The sequence below is a fragment of the Pseudonaja textilis genome, chromosome 2, assembly GCF_049901715.1.
Source record: "Pseudonaja textilis isolate UNSWEBS1 chromosome 2, rPseTex1.2, whole genome shotgun sequence".
In the NCBI taxonomy this organism is placed as follows: Eukaryota; Metazoa; Chordata; class Lepidosauria; order Squamata; family Elapidae; genus Pseudonaja; species Pseudonaja textilis.
In genome coordinates, this window is record NC_141991.1 from 229,648,823 (window position 1) to 229,664,886 (window position 16,064).

A 16,064-nucleotide genomic window follows, 5' to 3' on the forward strand; every position below is an offset into this window, starting at 1 on the left:
ACGCCTACAAACTTCATCCGCATCGTTAGAAAGCTTTTCACACACTGTTGCCACGAGACACAGGGCAGAAATGGGGAAAGAGAAAAAGGGAAAAACCGGGAGCAACCCAGGAACTTCCCCCTCCCGGCGGAGTAGTGTGGAAATATGAGGCTATTACAACGAGAGATTAGCAATCCCGTTTATTTAAATTAAATACTGCACACTATATGACATTGTTCTGAATAGTGGGATGTCAGTCACTCCATTTGCTTTTTTTTTCTTGTTAACAGAAGGAAAGCTGCACGCATTCGGGCTTCAGAATACGGGTTTACACCTCAGAGAAGCCGCACGTGAGACTTGCCTGCATTCTCCTTGGGTCTCCTGCACATGCTTCCCCATCACCCGCCGAAAATACTCCTGTTGCTACCCCAAGTTTCCGCGCGCAGCCTTTCCAACCGGCCGGCCTCCCCGGCCACGCCCTTCCTGAGCCTCCCCATCCCTGAAGCGGCTTCCCCTACAACTCCGCACCCCCAAACCCTCCCCGCGGCTCCGCGCCCTCCCTTCCCCATGGCACTGCAGCAACCTCCCTCTTTCTCTGCCGTCTCCAGCGGCGACAGCGCAGGTCTGCCACCCCGGGTGCCTCACCGCAAGAGGCGACATAAAAATCTCCTTAACGACCGCGGGCCGACGCCACAGGCCCCGACGCCGACGCCGCTCCTTCTCCGGGCCCGCGCCCATCTTCGGCCCCGGCCGCCCCGGTTGAGGAGGGCGGGCCCCTCCACTCAAGCTCCCCTGGCATCGCTTCCACCCATTCATCGGTTTGCTGTCCTCTGCCTCCCCTCCCCCTTCCCCGGCTCACCATCGCTGCGCTTGATCTCCACGTAGATCCCTATCTGGATCTTGCCGAAGTTGGCCGTTGCCATCGCGTCATCGAGTGAAAGGGAGGGGGAGACACCGAAGATGAGGCGGCGAGGCGGGGGGCGCCCGGCTGAAGGAAAAGGAGAAGCGGGAGGGGCGGCGGGAAAGAGGCGGCGGCGGCCCCAGCAGTTTCTACGGGAAAAGGGGAGGGGGAAGGAAGGAGGAGGAGAGAAAAAAAAAGGCGCCGGCCGGATACAACAGTCGCCGGGAGCCGCTGCCGCTGCGCACACAATGGAGGCGTCACGGCAGGATCGGTTTAAGGAGTGGGAGGAGCAGAGGCGGGCGGCGGGCTTTCGGAGTTTGGCGTGGGGCGCCGCGGAGGCCGCCGCCGTCGCCGCCCGCACGCCCGCCGGTTTCTTCGGCGGTGCTTTCTTGTGCTGGCTAGGGCGCCGCCGCGCTGAGCGGAAGGAGGGGGACGGGCTCTACTCTCCGCCTCCTGAACTCCAGCCCCCGGCTTCGCTTCCTCGTCGGCAGCGTGGTGGGGTTTACGAGAAAAATCTATCCGACCAGGTGCATTTGGGGCCTTGGTCCTTGGAGTGGATTCCTGGGATACGGAGTAGAGGTTACTGCGCTCCCCGTTTTGCAAGGGAGGCGGCGAGAGTGCGGGGAGCCGGACGGGCCCGAACGGAAGGCGGGTTCAGTTCTCGTTCTGTCCGTTGTTACCTCATGTGGGATTTTGATGCCCTGAATGAAAAATAAGCCTTTTCATTAAGGCATTGTCATGCTTGTCATTCCTCCAAAGGGTCGTAACAAGTTGAGTCCATTTACTATATTTAAAATGCTGCACCCTCACCCCACCTGTCCTCCTTAATAGCATAAGCCTGTTATCTTCCTAGCAATTACGTGAGGTAATTTATTTTGAGACTAGTTCTGGACTAAACCTTGTCTAAAGCCCCTTTTATAGCTGCTATTACAACTTTTAAACTGTGTGTTTGAGATGTCTGATCCCTCACATTTTCTGAAGTCATTTTTATCACCTCCAGACATCAGTAGAATACAGTTCTGTATTGAGTTAGTCCTAGGCTTTGTATGGAAAAGCATGTAGGTTTTTTCCTTTTGGTTAAAGTGGATTTTTTTAAAAAATAAAATAAATCTATGCTGGAATTATCATCACAACATCCAAGAATGTGTGTATTCACTCCATCACTTCGGCTTCCCATAAGGCTGCCACAAATGAAAATGGCAACATTAGGATAAATTCCTAATGGAATTTGGCTCTTTCTCAGAAAGGAAATGGGTAGATTGATTAAACCTCCCTGTCCCTTAATATGCTGTTTAGGTTTTGGAAAAACATTGAAGAATTATTTTAATCTGTTAAAATATGTATCACAATTGAAAATGCATACCTGGATTGTATCAACCAAAGAGAAGCAATTTAGTTATATATACTATAATTAAGCATATTTTTGAGTTCTTCAGAATCAGGCAAAACTGTATAAAATGGAATAGGGAAAAAGCAAGTAAATATAAAAAGGTTTAAGTTCAAGGGCTGAAATTCAAAATGTGTTGCAAGACTGAACGCCCAATTAATACTAATTTCTTCATTGGTGATTCATTTATTTTATTCTATTTATATGCCCCCCTCTTATCTCAGCAACTCTGGCTAACAACATCAATATAAGAACAAATAACAATTTTAAAAAACAGAAGCGAACAATGGCAACTAATGATAAACTGTCAACAGTAAGTGAACAGCACCTCACAGGCTCAATGACCTTCTGACCCTCATGCTTGAGGACAGCCAAGTCTTAAGAGCTTACTGAAAGGCCAGCAGAATTATGATTAAAATCAGGTGGAATAGTGTGCTAAGTACTACAGCAGAGAAGGCATACTTCCTGGTTCACACTGGATGGCACTCTTTAATCAATGGGATATGTAGCAGCTTTACTACACCATCCAACCATTGTGCTAATATAATTAGGGAGTCAGGCTTTGTATTGTCTCAACAATGTTGATTTGTAATTTCATCTCTTATTTAAGGATGTTTCAATTCTGAAAGGGGAAAGACTGTTAGCAGTTGGGCTTCTCTTATGGCCAGTTTAAACAGAAATAATGAAACATTGCAATCTATCAAGAAAATGGGACCGTAATTTTGGTTGGCACACTAAACAAATTAAAAATAATTGGGTGGTGTCGCAAAATAGTTAAAGGAAATGGACTCCACATAAGATTTATTCAAATACTATAATATATGTTGTATAAAATAATTATATATATATAAAAGCAAAACACTCTGCTAGTACTATATAAACATAGTTTATTCCCAATCTTATGAAGGAAAAAAATCTCTCAATTTCATAATCATGTTCTCATATTTTTTTAGTAAAGATATGGAAGTGGCTTACCATTGTCATAAACATTATACTAGCTATGGTATTTCCTAATAGTCTTTCATCCAAATATTAACCAGATCCAACCCTGTTTAACTTTCCAAGTTTAATAAAGGTTATTTAGGTACTGCCATCTACATGGGTTTTTCTTTAGAAGCACACATCAAAATGGGCATTTTCAAAGAAATTATGATGACCCAGGGTGGGATACAAAACAAACACAGTCACAGAAAACAAGTGAAGCCCCTTTTATTCCTTCACTTTGCTTCCAAGTTCTGAATATTCTTGATTGAAGACAAAACACTCCCACACAGTTACAAGAAGAAGGAAAAAAGCAACACAAACCAGGCAAGATAAGGGCTGGAGGACGTCCACAGATAACACACACTGGGAAGGACGCCAAACTCAGGAACAATAAACTAGAGATATTTCCACCTTTGTTTCCAGCTGTCACCCATATGCAAGTCCATCCTTTTATTCAGTTGTCACAGCTGCAACCCATGAAGAGGATCAAGGCCCTCTCCTCCCCAGTAGACCATGTCTCTCCCTTATCATCTCCTCCTTGCGTGCCCTAGGATGGATGGGCCTGGGTCTTCCTCTGACTTCTCAGCTGGCCTCTGCCCTTCCCCAGCCTCCTCCACAACCTCCAGAGCCACACTTCCACACCTTGTCAGCTGTTCCTCCTCTCCCTCAGAGTCAGTCTCCACCAAAGGCATGACAGAAATGTTGGTTCATGGGGTGGTGGGGAATCCAGTTAACATCCTGCAATAATTTTGTTTAATAAATGTGTTGGTAGTGGGGGGGAGGAGATGTAAATTCAAAGGCTTCTTTTTAGATGTCACTGCCCCACTTTTTTTTAAGGATGAGTACTCTGACCATAAGAGTAATATTTCTATGTGTCATATATGTGGGTATATATATATAATTTTGTATGTATTTTGTCATGGCTATGTAGTGTATATTGGAGGTGGCGATCCTTTGAGAGCTGTATGCAATGAAATTTCATTTTAATGTGTGCCAATTAGTCTACATTCAAAGTGATAATAAAGCTATTCTATTCTACGCTTAACAAATTCTTGAAAAGGATGGATCAGGGAAGTTCTTATTGTGCTTGTATATCTTCTTCAAAGGGGAAATTATACATGTATGGTTAATTTAAGTCAGAGAAGACTATTAGAGCAATTTCAGTTCGAACCAACTATTTAAAGGATATTGTTCTATAATGATGTACTTTGCCTACATGTCCTGTACAGGTGAAACGTGAAAAATTAGAATATCATGCAAAAGTTCATTTATTTCAGTAATGCAACTTAAAAGGTGAAACTAATATATGAGATAGACTTATTACATGCAAGGCAAGATAGTTCAAGCTGTGATTTGTCATAATTGTGATGATGATGGCTTGTAGCTCATGAAAACCCCAAATCCACAATCTCAGAAAATTAGAATATTACATGCAATCAATAAAACAAGGATTGTACATAGAACAATATTGCACCTCTGAAAAGTATAAGCATTCATATATACTCAGTACTTGGTTTGGGCCCCTTTTGCAGCAATTACTGCCTCAATGGGGCATGGAAGCAATCAGCCTGTGCCTCTGCTGAGGTGTTATGGAAAACCAGGATGCTTCAATTGCAGCCTTCAGCTCTTCTGCATTGTTCGGTGTCATGTCTCTCATCTTTCTCTTGGCAATGCCCCATAGATTCTCTATGGGATTCAGGTCAGGAAAGTTTGCTGGCCAATCAAGCACAGTAATCCCACGGTCATTGAACCAGGTTTTGGTGCTTTTGGCAATGTGGGCAGGTGCCAAGTCCTGCTGGAAAATGAAGTCAGCATCCCCATAAAGCTCATCTGCAGAAGGAAGCATGAAGTGCTCCAAAATCTCCTGGTAGACAGCTGCATTGCCCCTGGACTTAATGAAGCACATTGGACCAACACCACATGGCTCCCCAAATCAACGCAGACTGTGGAAACTTCATACTGGACTTCAAGCGTGTGCCTCTTGTTAGGAATAACATAGGTTACCTAACGTAGTTTGGGTAAAATAATATATATAAACTATGATTGTAAGTTTAAGTGTGTGTCACTTTAAACTGCAAAGCATGTAATTTTGGGTGCGGTTGTGAACCACCATAAGGGAGCAAGAGAACCTGATGATTCCTGATGATTGATGGTTTGATGAATTGATGGTTTGTTAACTGCGTGTTTCCCTACTGCTGAGTTGCTGAAGGAAGAGAGGAGTTTTGACTTCTTCATATCTCTACTGCGAGGAGATATATTACTGGACTGATATTTGTAAGTTTACTGACCTCTCTTTTTCGACACTGGAATTTGCAACTGAATAATCCCTGGACGGACTGAACTAGTGAATGATATATGGACTGTTTGACTATGCTATAACTCTTACTGGAATAAACTATTTAACTAGCACTGTGTATCTGTTTTACTGAGTGTAAGCTACAAAAATGTTTATCTCACATATTTTGCCTGCCTGCCTGACTGCCGTGCAGATTCTGCTAGGGTGTATCCCTAACACCTCTCCATTCTTCCTCCAGACTCTGGGTCCTTGGTTTCCAAATGAGATGCAAAAGTTGCTCTCATCAGAAACGAGGACTTTGGACCACTGAGCAACAGACCAGTTCTTTTTTTCTTTAGCCCAGGTAAGACGCTTCTGACGTTTGTTGTTCAGGAATGGCTTGACAAGAGGAATACGACATTTGAAGCCCATGTCCAGGATCCGTCTGTGTTTGGTGGCTCTTGATGCACTGACTACAGCCTCAGTCCACTCCTTGTGAAAGTCCCCAACACTTTTGAATGGCCTTTTCCTGACAATCCTCTCTAGGCTGCGGTCATCCCTGCTGCTTGTGCACCTTTTTCTTCCACACTTTTTCCTTCCACACAACTTTCTATTAATGTGCTTTGATACAGCACTTTGGGAACATCTAACTTTTTTTGCAATTACCTTTTGAGGCTTTCCTTCCTTATGCCAATGATGGTTTTCTGTACAACTGTCAGGTCAGCAGTCTTTCCCATGATTGTGATTCCTACTGAACCAGACTGAGAGACCATTTAAAGGCTCAGGAACCCTTTGCAGGTGTTATGGCTTAATTAGCTGATTAGAGTGGGACACTTTGAGCCTAGAATATGGAACCTTTTCACAATATTCTAATTTTCTGAGATTGTGGATTTGGGGTTTTCATGAGCTGTAAACCATAATCATCTCAATTATGACACATCATGGCTTGAACTATCTTGCTTTGCATATAATGAGTCTATCTCATATATTAGGTTCACCTTTTAAGTTGCATTACTGAAATAAATGAACTTTTGCACATATTCTAATTTTTCGAGTTTCACCTGTATCTTATCCAGTTTGCTTTTAGAGTGCTGTATTCAGATTAACTGGAGTTTTTTTTTTAAAGGAAAAAATATAAGCAGGTATTAACAATGTTTAATTTAAGAGCGAGGGGTGGGCATAATAGCCTAGTGATGAAGATGCTCACCTCCCACTAGGAAAGTTGAGAATTTAATCTTAGGCAGTTGTTTCTTTCCTAGGGCACAAAGAAAGAAATATCTACTGCAAACACTTCAGAGGCATCAAGAAGGCCTTATTAAAATATACAGTACATATCTGTATGTATGTTTTCAAGGTCCTAAATACAGTTTTTATTTTAGGGATGAAGGGATAAAATCTTGTATAGTACTAGTCCTCAACCCTGTTGATATTTTCTTTCACATATACAAAGATAAAATTCTCATCATTCTGTTTCAGTTTCCCCTATTCAGAAACTATTGCTGTAAAGCACTGTATGCTGTCAAGTAGTACGTAAGTCTAAGTGCTATTGCTGTTTTCACAGTAAAACAAATAACTTGGTGCCTGTTCCTACCTAATTTAAACTTATTAAACTAGAAGAACTGTTAATTATGTAAAATATCATAATGTATATCTGCCAACCCGTTTGTATACTTAAGACTCTGTAACATTTATGTAGCTTATACATATGACAATAACAAAATCTTATGGTAAAGAACTTTTCAATAACAGCCTGAGTTATTATCGAGCTCATCACAGCCATGCTGAGTTCCTTTGCATTCTTCTCGCTGCTGTTGGTGCCTTTAAACATTTCTTTCACCATATGAAAGCCACTCCCAACTGGGTATATAAGTTTCATTAATAACAGCATGGATGAATAGAAATAATAAGGACAAGCCTACAAAGTAGTGCAAATAAAATAACAGCTACATCTACATAGATAGATGTATGACTAAATGTTTATTATTGTTCCGCAGGTGGAAAAATACATTTTTCTTTTACTTTTCATACATGATTTTTTAAAATTTCCTACAATCTTTTCTGAAAAGATTTTTGATACAAGTGTGTGGTGGCCAATAGTTTCCGGCAGCAGTAGCTACTCCACCCCCACCCTCACTTCGCTTCATCCCATAGGATGAGCCTCCCGCCCACCTCTCCACCTGCCAGAGACTCCTGGATTCCCTCCCACCTCTGTCCCCACAGGCACCCCCCACACAAGCGACATCAAGCTGTTCACACCCAAGCGGCCGCAACCACCCCAGCCATGCCCCTCCCCCTGACCCTGCATGGACAACCACAATGCTGATCTGGCCCTTAGTGAAATCGAGTTTGACACCCCTGTCTCTCCCCCACAGCCCCCATTTTCCACTATATTAGCCAGCAAAAGTGACCTAGCACCATTCAGAACATCATTCTTTTTCTGTTTCTTTCATTAGCCAAAAATTATTCTTGCCTTTTCCATGTAAAAAGCAGCCTTTATTCTCAACCTAAGCTACATCTTGTGCCTCCATTTTAGCATTTGTATGTGTGGCTGCTACATTTTAAAATTTCTTATCTTTGCTGTGGCAAGCAGTTTTAATGTTATATTTTTATTTTTCTGCTTTTCTTGTCAGAAGCTGAATACTCCATATATTTCCATTAAAGTAAATCATGTCTTAAAATCCTCTGCTTCCCGTCTTTAGTTAAACTCACTCTTTCCCTCTAAAAATGAAAAATATTGAATCTTTCTTAGACTCTTAACACAGTATTGTATGCTACTGCTCTCAGCTTTTGTTTAATACATCTTATTTATTATGGTCTCTAATTTGTGGTTGTTTTAGTACTGCCATGCTGTCAAGCCACTGTCCAGAGTATCAGTAGACCAGTCCTGCCCTAACTTTCCTGAAGCCAGTTAGACTGGTCTCACTATTGGCTGCCAGAGGGCAGTAAAGCCACCAAGAAACTGGAAGTCATTCCCACTGTCACTGGGTTGTTGTTTTTTTTGCTCTTGGTCATTTTGTTTCTGTTTAGGAAAGAAATATTTCTGAAACAATGATCCAATAGGTCAAGGATTGTTAAGTACAAGGTAGCAGCTGTATGCAAGGTAGTTAGTATTCATAGATTAATTTTGTATGGTTTTGCCTTCAGTGAGATGAAAATTGTAAACTAATGTAAACTAATTGTAAAATAATGCTTTCATCTCACTTTGAAAATTGACAATGATATACTTTTATTTGTTTTTAATACACACACCCCTTATTTTTACAACTCAAGGAAATGAACATATATAACACACATTCCTCCTCCCATTGTCACCACCACAGCAACTCTGTGGGGTGAGCTGAGCTGAGAGGGACTGGCCCAAGGCCACCAGCTGGCTTTCATGGTAAAAACAGGAATAGCAGATTTATCAGAAACTATGTGTGCTTAAGCTTCCAATGCCAAAGAAATAAAGATTCTATGCCTGACACGAGTTTTGTGTGTGTGCATGTGGATACCTTCAAGTCAGGTTTTTTATTACAGGCATTTGCTTGGACACCCCTGCAGTTTTCTTGGCAAGTTTTCACACTAAAATTTTTATTGGATTCGATTGGACTGGATTGGCTCTTTCCAAATGTAGGAGGTTGGACAAACACTATTGTTGATGAGATTTTATTGTTCTATATCATTTACTTATGGGCTATTGTTTTTGTATTTGTATTGCATTTGTATTTCAATTTCAATTCTGCTTAGTGTCATTCGCTATATATGAATGAATGTCACAGAATAGCTGGCTAGGATATCCTTTAAGATGGCATGCTATGCTTTTTAACAGTCACAGCATAATCTCTTTCTGATTACTGATATTTGAACACTTTGAATCTAACACCATCATACGTACACATTTTTAGTAAAAAAACTACAAGTTACAGTTACTTTAACATAGCTTCCATATTTTTATGTGTTTCCTCAATTGTTCTTTGTGAGTTTTATCATAATCAAACTTTCCTAGGCAGCACATACAGACTGTTATCCTAGCCAGGAAACATCCCAAAAATTGGTCTGTAGCTGTAGACTTGGGTATGATTGTGACTACAATTATTTTTTATGGCAACTGACAAGCCCTTGGAAAGGTTTATCTTTGGCAAACGTGAATATGTTGCATTAAGATACTACAAATAATTGCGTGTGTCAATTATAGTTGAATTGGAAGCTCTAGAAAAATATCAAACTACAAGTTGGCAGCTATGTAATAGAGATTTCTCTTCAAAATAACTCGGCACAAGGAATATTGTGATTGTTTTGAAATTTTGTGGATTCTATTCTCCATATGAGTGTTCTGATAACCAGAGGTATAATATAGTCGAAAATAATGTCTTACTTATTTATTAATAGAGGATCCATTATACTGACTTAAGCAATTTGAAAAGCTCTTTGAAACATAATAAGGAAGTTCACAGTTCAACTCCAATATATTTCACTGTTGCCCTTTCGGGAATTTAGAAGTACATTGGTGACTCAGATTTTCAGTGTGAATTAAGAGCATTAAAATGCAGAAGCTTACATGCCAGCAGTCCACCAAAAGTGTGTGAGTGGCATCACAGGGCCTGATTCGTGCTTGGACAAGGTGATATTACAGTTTATGTTTATTTCTTTATTTAGGAGTAAGTATAATTGTATGCAGTATTTTTCTTTTGTAGAAAGTTTCCTTTAGATCTCTCATCTAGACAACTTTGGGAGTGTTGTCACCCTCTGGCTATACTCTGAGATGTCAAATCATTTAAAGCTAGAGAAAGAGGTGTCCGTCAACGTCACTATTTTTGTTACTATACTATAACCTGCCTTCCTTTGAAATAGCTTCTTCTAAATTGGGCTTTCTAGTTGTTGCGTAATTTCATTTCTCATTAGTTCAAGCCATAGCCATCTACTGATAGGAGGAGGACTGCAGGTTTTTCATGCCTTCTGTAATTGGCTGTGCCGATATATGTGAATCTGCATTTGAGTGTGACATGCAACTTTCTTCAGTACAGTCAGGGATGGGATTGTGGGTGTGGCTACTGGGCATGGCCATGTGACCGGGTGGGTGTGACTTATTTTTTGCAGCCCCCCCCTCTTTTGTTTTGTTTTTTGCCTCCTGGGCTTCAGGGAAGCCTCCTGGAGGGGTGTTTTTGGTCCCAGAAGACTTCCTTGGGGCCCAAGAAGGCAAAAAATGAAGCGCAGGGGGAGGGGGCATGCAGTATCTCCCTGCACTCCCTTTCTGGGCCTCTTGGGCCTCAGAGAAGCCTTTTCAGGGGCATTTTTGCTCCCAGGAAGCTTCCCTGGGTCCCAGGACAGCAAAAAACAGCATGGGGGGGACACAGCTCCCCCTCCCACGTGCCCCCTTTTGCCTCCTGGGCCTTAGGGAAGCCTGCTGGGCAAAGCAGTAAGACAGCGAGGGGGATCCCGGCATAGCTAGTCATCAGAACAGCTGATCGTAGGGAGAGGGAAAAATACCTTAGGGAGTGACTGGCAGGGGAGAACGCAGTCAGCGATGTCGGGCATGCACACAATGTCACGCATGCTCGATTAGGACTTACTGGGCAGGGAGGGGTGGGCAGAGAGGGGAGGGGCCAGCCAGGGGCACGATTTGCCGTTTCTCTGAACTGTCCAGAATCATAAGAACTGGTTCTTTAGAACCGGTAGAATCCCATCCCTGAGTACAATCATATGAAGTAACATAACCACCTATTTCATTCTTTTGCCTACATAAAAAATAACGTAAAACAACAATATTTTGAGGAAGTTTGTATGGAATGCAGAAACTTCTAAGTTTAATCTGTGCCATCTGGAGGTTCATTATTATCAGAATAGGTAATACTGGGTTGGATAAATAATCTGCCCTTTTTGACTTCCTCATGAAAAACTACATCTAATTGCAGCTTCATCCTGAGCCCCTTTATTTGGAAATAAATCTCATTTTGTTTGTACTAGTCCTTAGTATGTGTGGAGAGAATTTCAGATTTAAGATAGAAGATTTCTTGAAGCAGTTTTTGTGTAACTTTATAAATTATTTTATTAATACTTCATTGGGTCAGAGTAACAATAACAGATAAGTCTATTCCCTAAAGTATTATATTTATATTTTAGCCAATATAACTATAATATTGCAAATAACAGAAGGAATGAAGGATGAAAATTAGAAGCTGTGGATAGAATTGCGGAATAAATAATATTAAAACATTTCCAAGAGGGAAGTTCACAATTTTTCATATGAAAGTTCTCTAGTAATATTGAAATACTTTTAAATATTTATAATAAAGTCCTTAAGCCTTTGCCACACAGATATGATGATGTATAAACCCCCAGTGATTTGCAGCAGCATGAATATCTGGGAAGCACTAGTTTGTGCAAGATTGATCGAAGACTTCAAACCAGCAGTTGTTAAATAAATGCTCTTGGGCTATGACTTCCCAGCTTCTAAGAGCTACATTGTGGTTCTTTTTTTTAAAATTAAAAAGATTGAACAGTATTTCCCTATGGACAGTGTTTTTTACACGATTCAAAGATCACCATTAGTAAGTTTGTGGAAATTGTATAAATAGCTATCATTTGCTGGTAGCACTTTGGACAATCCTATTATGAATAGTGGCTTTTCCCCTTTCATGTTGGGAATGCGAAGCTGTTTGATTTATTGCTTTTTATCCTTTGATTCTTAATTTCAAGTCACACTTTTTACTGCTTGAATGTCTAGGGCCTAGATATTTTTGAAACTGCCTATTTCATGAAGATGCTATTTCTCTGCTCTGAGGGGACAGGGAATGCCATTAAAGGTCCTCACCTATCAAGAGGTGTGAAAAGAGAGATGTTGAACTTTACAGTATAGTTAAACCAGCAGGAGTTGACCATAGGAAATGTTTCATCACATTTTGTATTAAATCATACAATGATTTATGAGAATTTTTAGTCACAAAATGTTTTATGAAATTCTCTAAATTTCAATTCCAGATAAATCCATGACTCCCTGTAAGTTAGCCCATCTGAGGTATCTTGTTTCAAAAATTGTTTCCCTGTAATGCACCTGTTTCGGCCTATTAGAAGTCACAGACACAAGAGTTTTAGTAGCATATAGTACTATTATTATTATTTAGCATGAATGAATCAACTCATATGAAGACCACTTCACTGAAAGTTGAGGACTATAGCTTGCTACATTGGTACTATGCAGGTTGGTAGAATATGTTTTTTGACTTTATGACCTAAGGGCTGAAAGAGTAACTGGCTGAAAGTCACTAAGTCACTTTGCTTCTATGCAAAGACTAAAATCTAGGTCTCCTTGCTCCTAATCAAGCATTTTAACCACTACACATGTTTGGTCTAAAGCTGTAATAATTTTATTTTACTATCTTTTTTTTTTCAAAGAAGAGGGTAAAGCAATTTTTCCTGCCCATTCGTTGCTGCAATATTCTCTTTCTCTCAGCAAAAATGCAACCATTCAAATCATAAGTCGATTGGGTTATGCACATGTCATTTTTGGTAATAACTCAGCAATTGTTTTTTTCTGTTATTAGTTGAATAGCAAGAGAGCAATTTGTGTTTACACATCAGGCCACATTTTGACCAATTCAGCAACATAGCATTGTATCTCTTAGCATAAATAACTAGCTTGGTTCTTGTCAGTAATTTTTGCTTTTTTTGTAAGTATTACAAGTTGGAGTGGGCAGAAATTTTCTTGTTTTAAATTGATTTATAAGTCAATCCTATGGACTTCTGTTTAAAGAGTTGGCTACAAACTTTGTGAGTATATGTATATTGTCTGTGAAATCTTATCTAGCAATGACAAATAGATAAAATTATATGGGTTTCTCTGTTTCCAGAAAAACACCCTTTGTCAATAGTTATTAAATAACCTTTTAATAACATCTCCAGCTTTATTGCTATTGTTACCACTATTTAGTTGCTAATACCAGTTGCTGGCATTGCTTTCATTTTTCCACTGTAGTCGTCAGTGGTTTTTTAAAATAAGAATGGAACAATTGAACAAATAGAAACTGGACTTTGTTGCAAAAGGCGTTTATATATGATGTTAGCCTTAATTTTTGATTTAATATATGTACATATCAGTTGTTACATTAGATGGCAGTATGGGGAATCTTCATTCCCTTTTCCCAGTATCATCGTTAATCTAACTTTTGCTTCAAACACAACCCTGTAGTAGCTATTTGTAGTTGTATTAACTCCACTATCACTTGGACTTCCTATATTTCTTAATAATGATAGTTAATATGCAATTCAAGGGGAAATTAATTTGCTTGACTGAAATGTTGTTTATTGTCTCTTATTGAATATGTTTTACTGAATACTCTTTTCTCTGTTTTCTTGCACATCAGGCTACCAACCTCCACAAAGCTATTAAAGCAATGTTATTGCATGGAGTTTTGAATTTTAATAATAATGTTGGGCTGCTGTTCTGTATTTTTATTTTGATGTATGAGTTTACAGGAAGGGTGGGTTGGAGAGAAGTGTTTTTAGTGTATATTTCATAAAAGGATGATATTACCTGATGGTTTTATGCTTGGCATTTTATTGTACTTTTATTATCATAAACTACCCCAAATCTTCATTAGGTGGTATCTGCATTAATGTAGTAAATACCATGTTTCCCCGAAGATAAGACCCTGTCTTATATGTTTTTACACCAAAAAAGGGCACCAGGTCTTATTTTGGGGGGATGTCATCCACTGACTAATCTCACTTGCACGTGTCACCCCTGGCCTCCTTTTCGCTGTCAGAGGCCTTCGGGAACTTCTTCTGCTTCCGGAAAGGCTTTCCTGAAGGCCTCGGCAGCAGATAACAGAGTTCCGGATCGATCTGGAGCTTTGTTACCAGCTACAGAGCCTTCAGGAAAGCCTTGCCAGCCTTGCCGGCTGCAGAAGAAATGGGCCAGCAATGCAGGTGTCGGGGTGTGTGAGGCCTGACTACAACTGTCCAGAGGTAAGTAGTACGGCAGCTCCACCACCACCCCTATTCCCACCTTAGCTTAATTTTTACCTGTGCACTCTGGAGTGAGTGGGATCTTACTTAGGGATTATTTTGGAGGTAAGGTTATTATTGGGCGCACGTATAAAAATCAAGCTAGGACTTACTTTCAGGTTAGGTCATATTTTCAGGAAAACAAGGTAATACCACCAGCAGCCAGCAACAACAACCAGGTAATACTGATTAATTATTAAAAATCGAGAAGTTTGTAATCATGTAAAAACCATATACAGCATGATTCTTTTTGAAAAAAACAGGAGGAGCTTGGAAAAGAATAAGCATGAGAACTCAAAAAATGTTTACCATATTGCTCAAAAAAAGACTTATTCCATGCATCTCCTAAAAAAATAAGGAAGAATTCACTTAAATACTTACAAAAATACTTAAACAATCCACTGTTGCACACTGTATGGATTTATCCTTCTGATATTGTACAATGTAAACCATTAGCAATAGCACTTAGACTTATATACCACTTCGCAGTGCTTTCCAGTCCTCTTTAAGCGGTTTACTGAATCAATATATTACCCCCAATAATCTGGGTCCATATTTTATCGACCTCGGAAAGATGGAAAGTGAGCCAACCTTGAGCCAGTGAGGATCGAACTGCTGGCAGTTGACAGTCAGCAGAATTAGCCTGCAATATTGCATTCTAACCACTGTGCCACCACAGCTCATTACTTTGAGGTGATAAAGGAATTGTATATTATAAGCTATCATTCTCAGAATGTACAGTTCCAGAAAAGTCACCCATGACAGGATGGAGAAAAGGGATTAGACTAAATATGACCCACTGCTTCACTCCCTTATTCTTCAAAGAAAGCTAGATGGACATTTAGAACATGTTATTGGAAGGATGAGCCTCCTTCGGGTCAGAATGAGTTACTGGAAAAGAGCTAAGTGCAAATCTTAGCAGCACTGGTGCTTATTAGATGGCTGGATTAAAGCCAAAAGGATGTCCAGCTGCTAATGTACCCAGAATCAGAAGGAAATTTGCTGCAAACTCCACCATGATACACATGTAGTATCAGCATCAAGACAAATGTGATGCTGTGTGAACAAAAAATATATATTAAACATTGAGAAAATATGGGAATCACGGATTAGTGTGGATCACCTAACATCAAAGAAGCATCAGATCTTAGAACAAGAAAATAATGCCAAAAAGGGGGTAGCTGTCCTTAATTATGTCAAAATCATTGTTAACTATAACCCAGAAATGATAGAATATCAGTTTGATTGGATATTCTATTCTATTCTATCTTTGGAAGAGATTGTGAAGACCAGACTCCTCTCTAGAGCACAAAAAATCTCCACAGACTGTTCTCATCCTGGTCATTCATATTTCGAACTGTTACCAATAGGGAGACGTTATAGGTGTCTTAAAATGAGGACTAATAGACTGAGAAACAGTTTCTTTTCCAAGGCAATAATTGTCTTGGATCAAACAGTGCATTTGTGATTTAGTCCTATGTATATAGTGGCATTTTAAAACTATTTAACTTACTAAATGTTTTAGATAGGTTTTAGACTAGGTATTATTATTA

At 40.1% G+C, this 16,064-nt stretch overlaps 1 protein-coding gene and 1 long non-coding RNA gene across 8 annotated transcripts in view; one reads left to right on the forward strand and one right to left on the reverse strand.

Moving 5' to 3' along the window:
• Positions 1–1,293, reverse strand: part of KIF2A (kinesin family member 2A) — a 52,024-nt gene extending 50,731 nt beyond the window's left edge. The window contains exon 1 of one of the 7 annotated variants that reach the window (XM_087927240.1): positions 839–1,293. Coding sequence is in view for 4 of the 7 variants with exons in the window: in XM_026717089.2 (XP_026572874.1) it covers positions 839–902 (64 nt within the window). In the remaining 3 variants the exon portion in view is untranslated. The remainder of the gene's footprint in view (positions 1–838) is intronic. The other 6 variants (XM_026717089.2, XM_026717097.2, XM_087927238.1 and 3 more) reach the window with 6 other exon arrangements.
• The window catches only part of LOC148127406 (uncharacterized), a 679,100-nt gene that overhangs the window by 554,727 nt on the left and 108,309 nt on the right, over positions 1–16,064 (forward strand). The gene's annotated exons all lie outside the window — the stretch shown is intronic.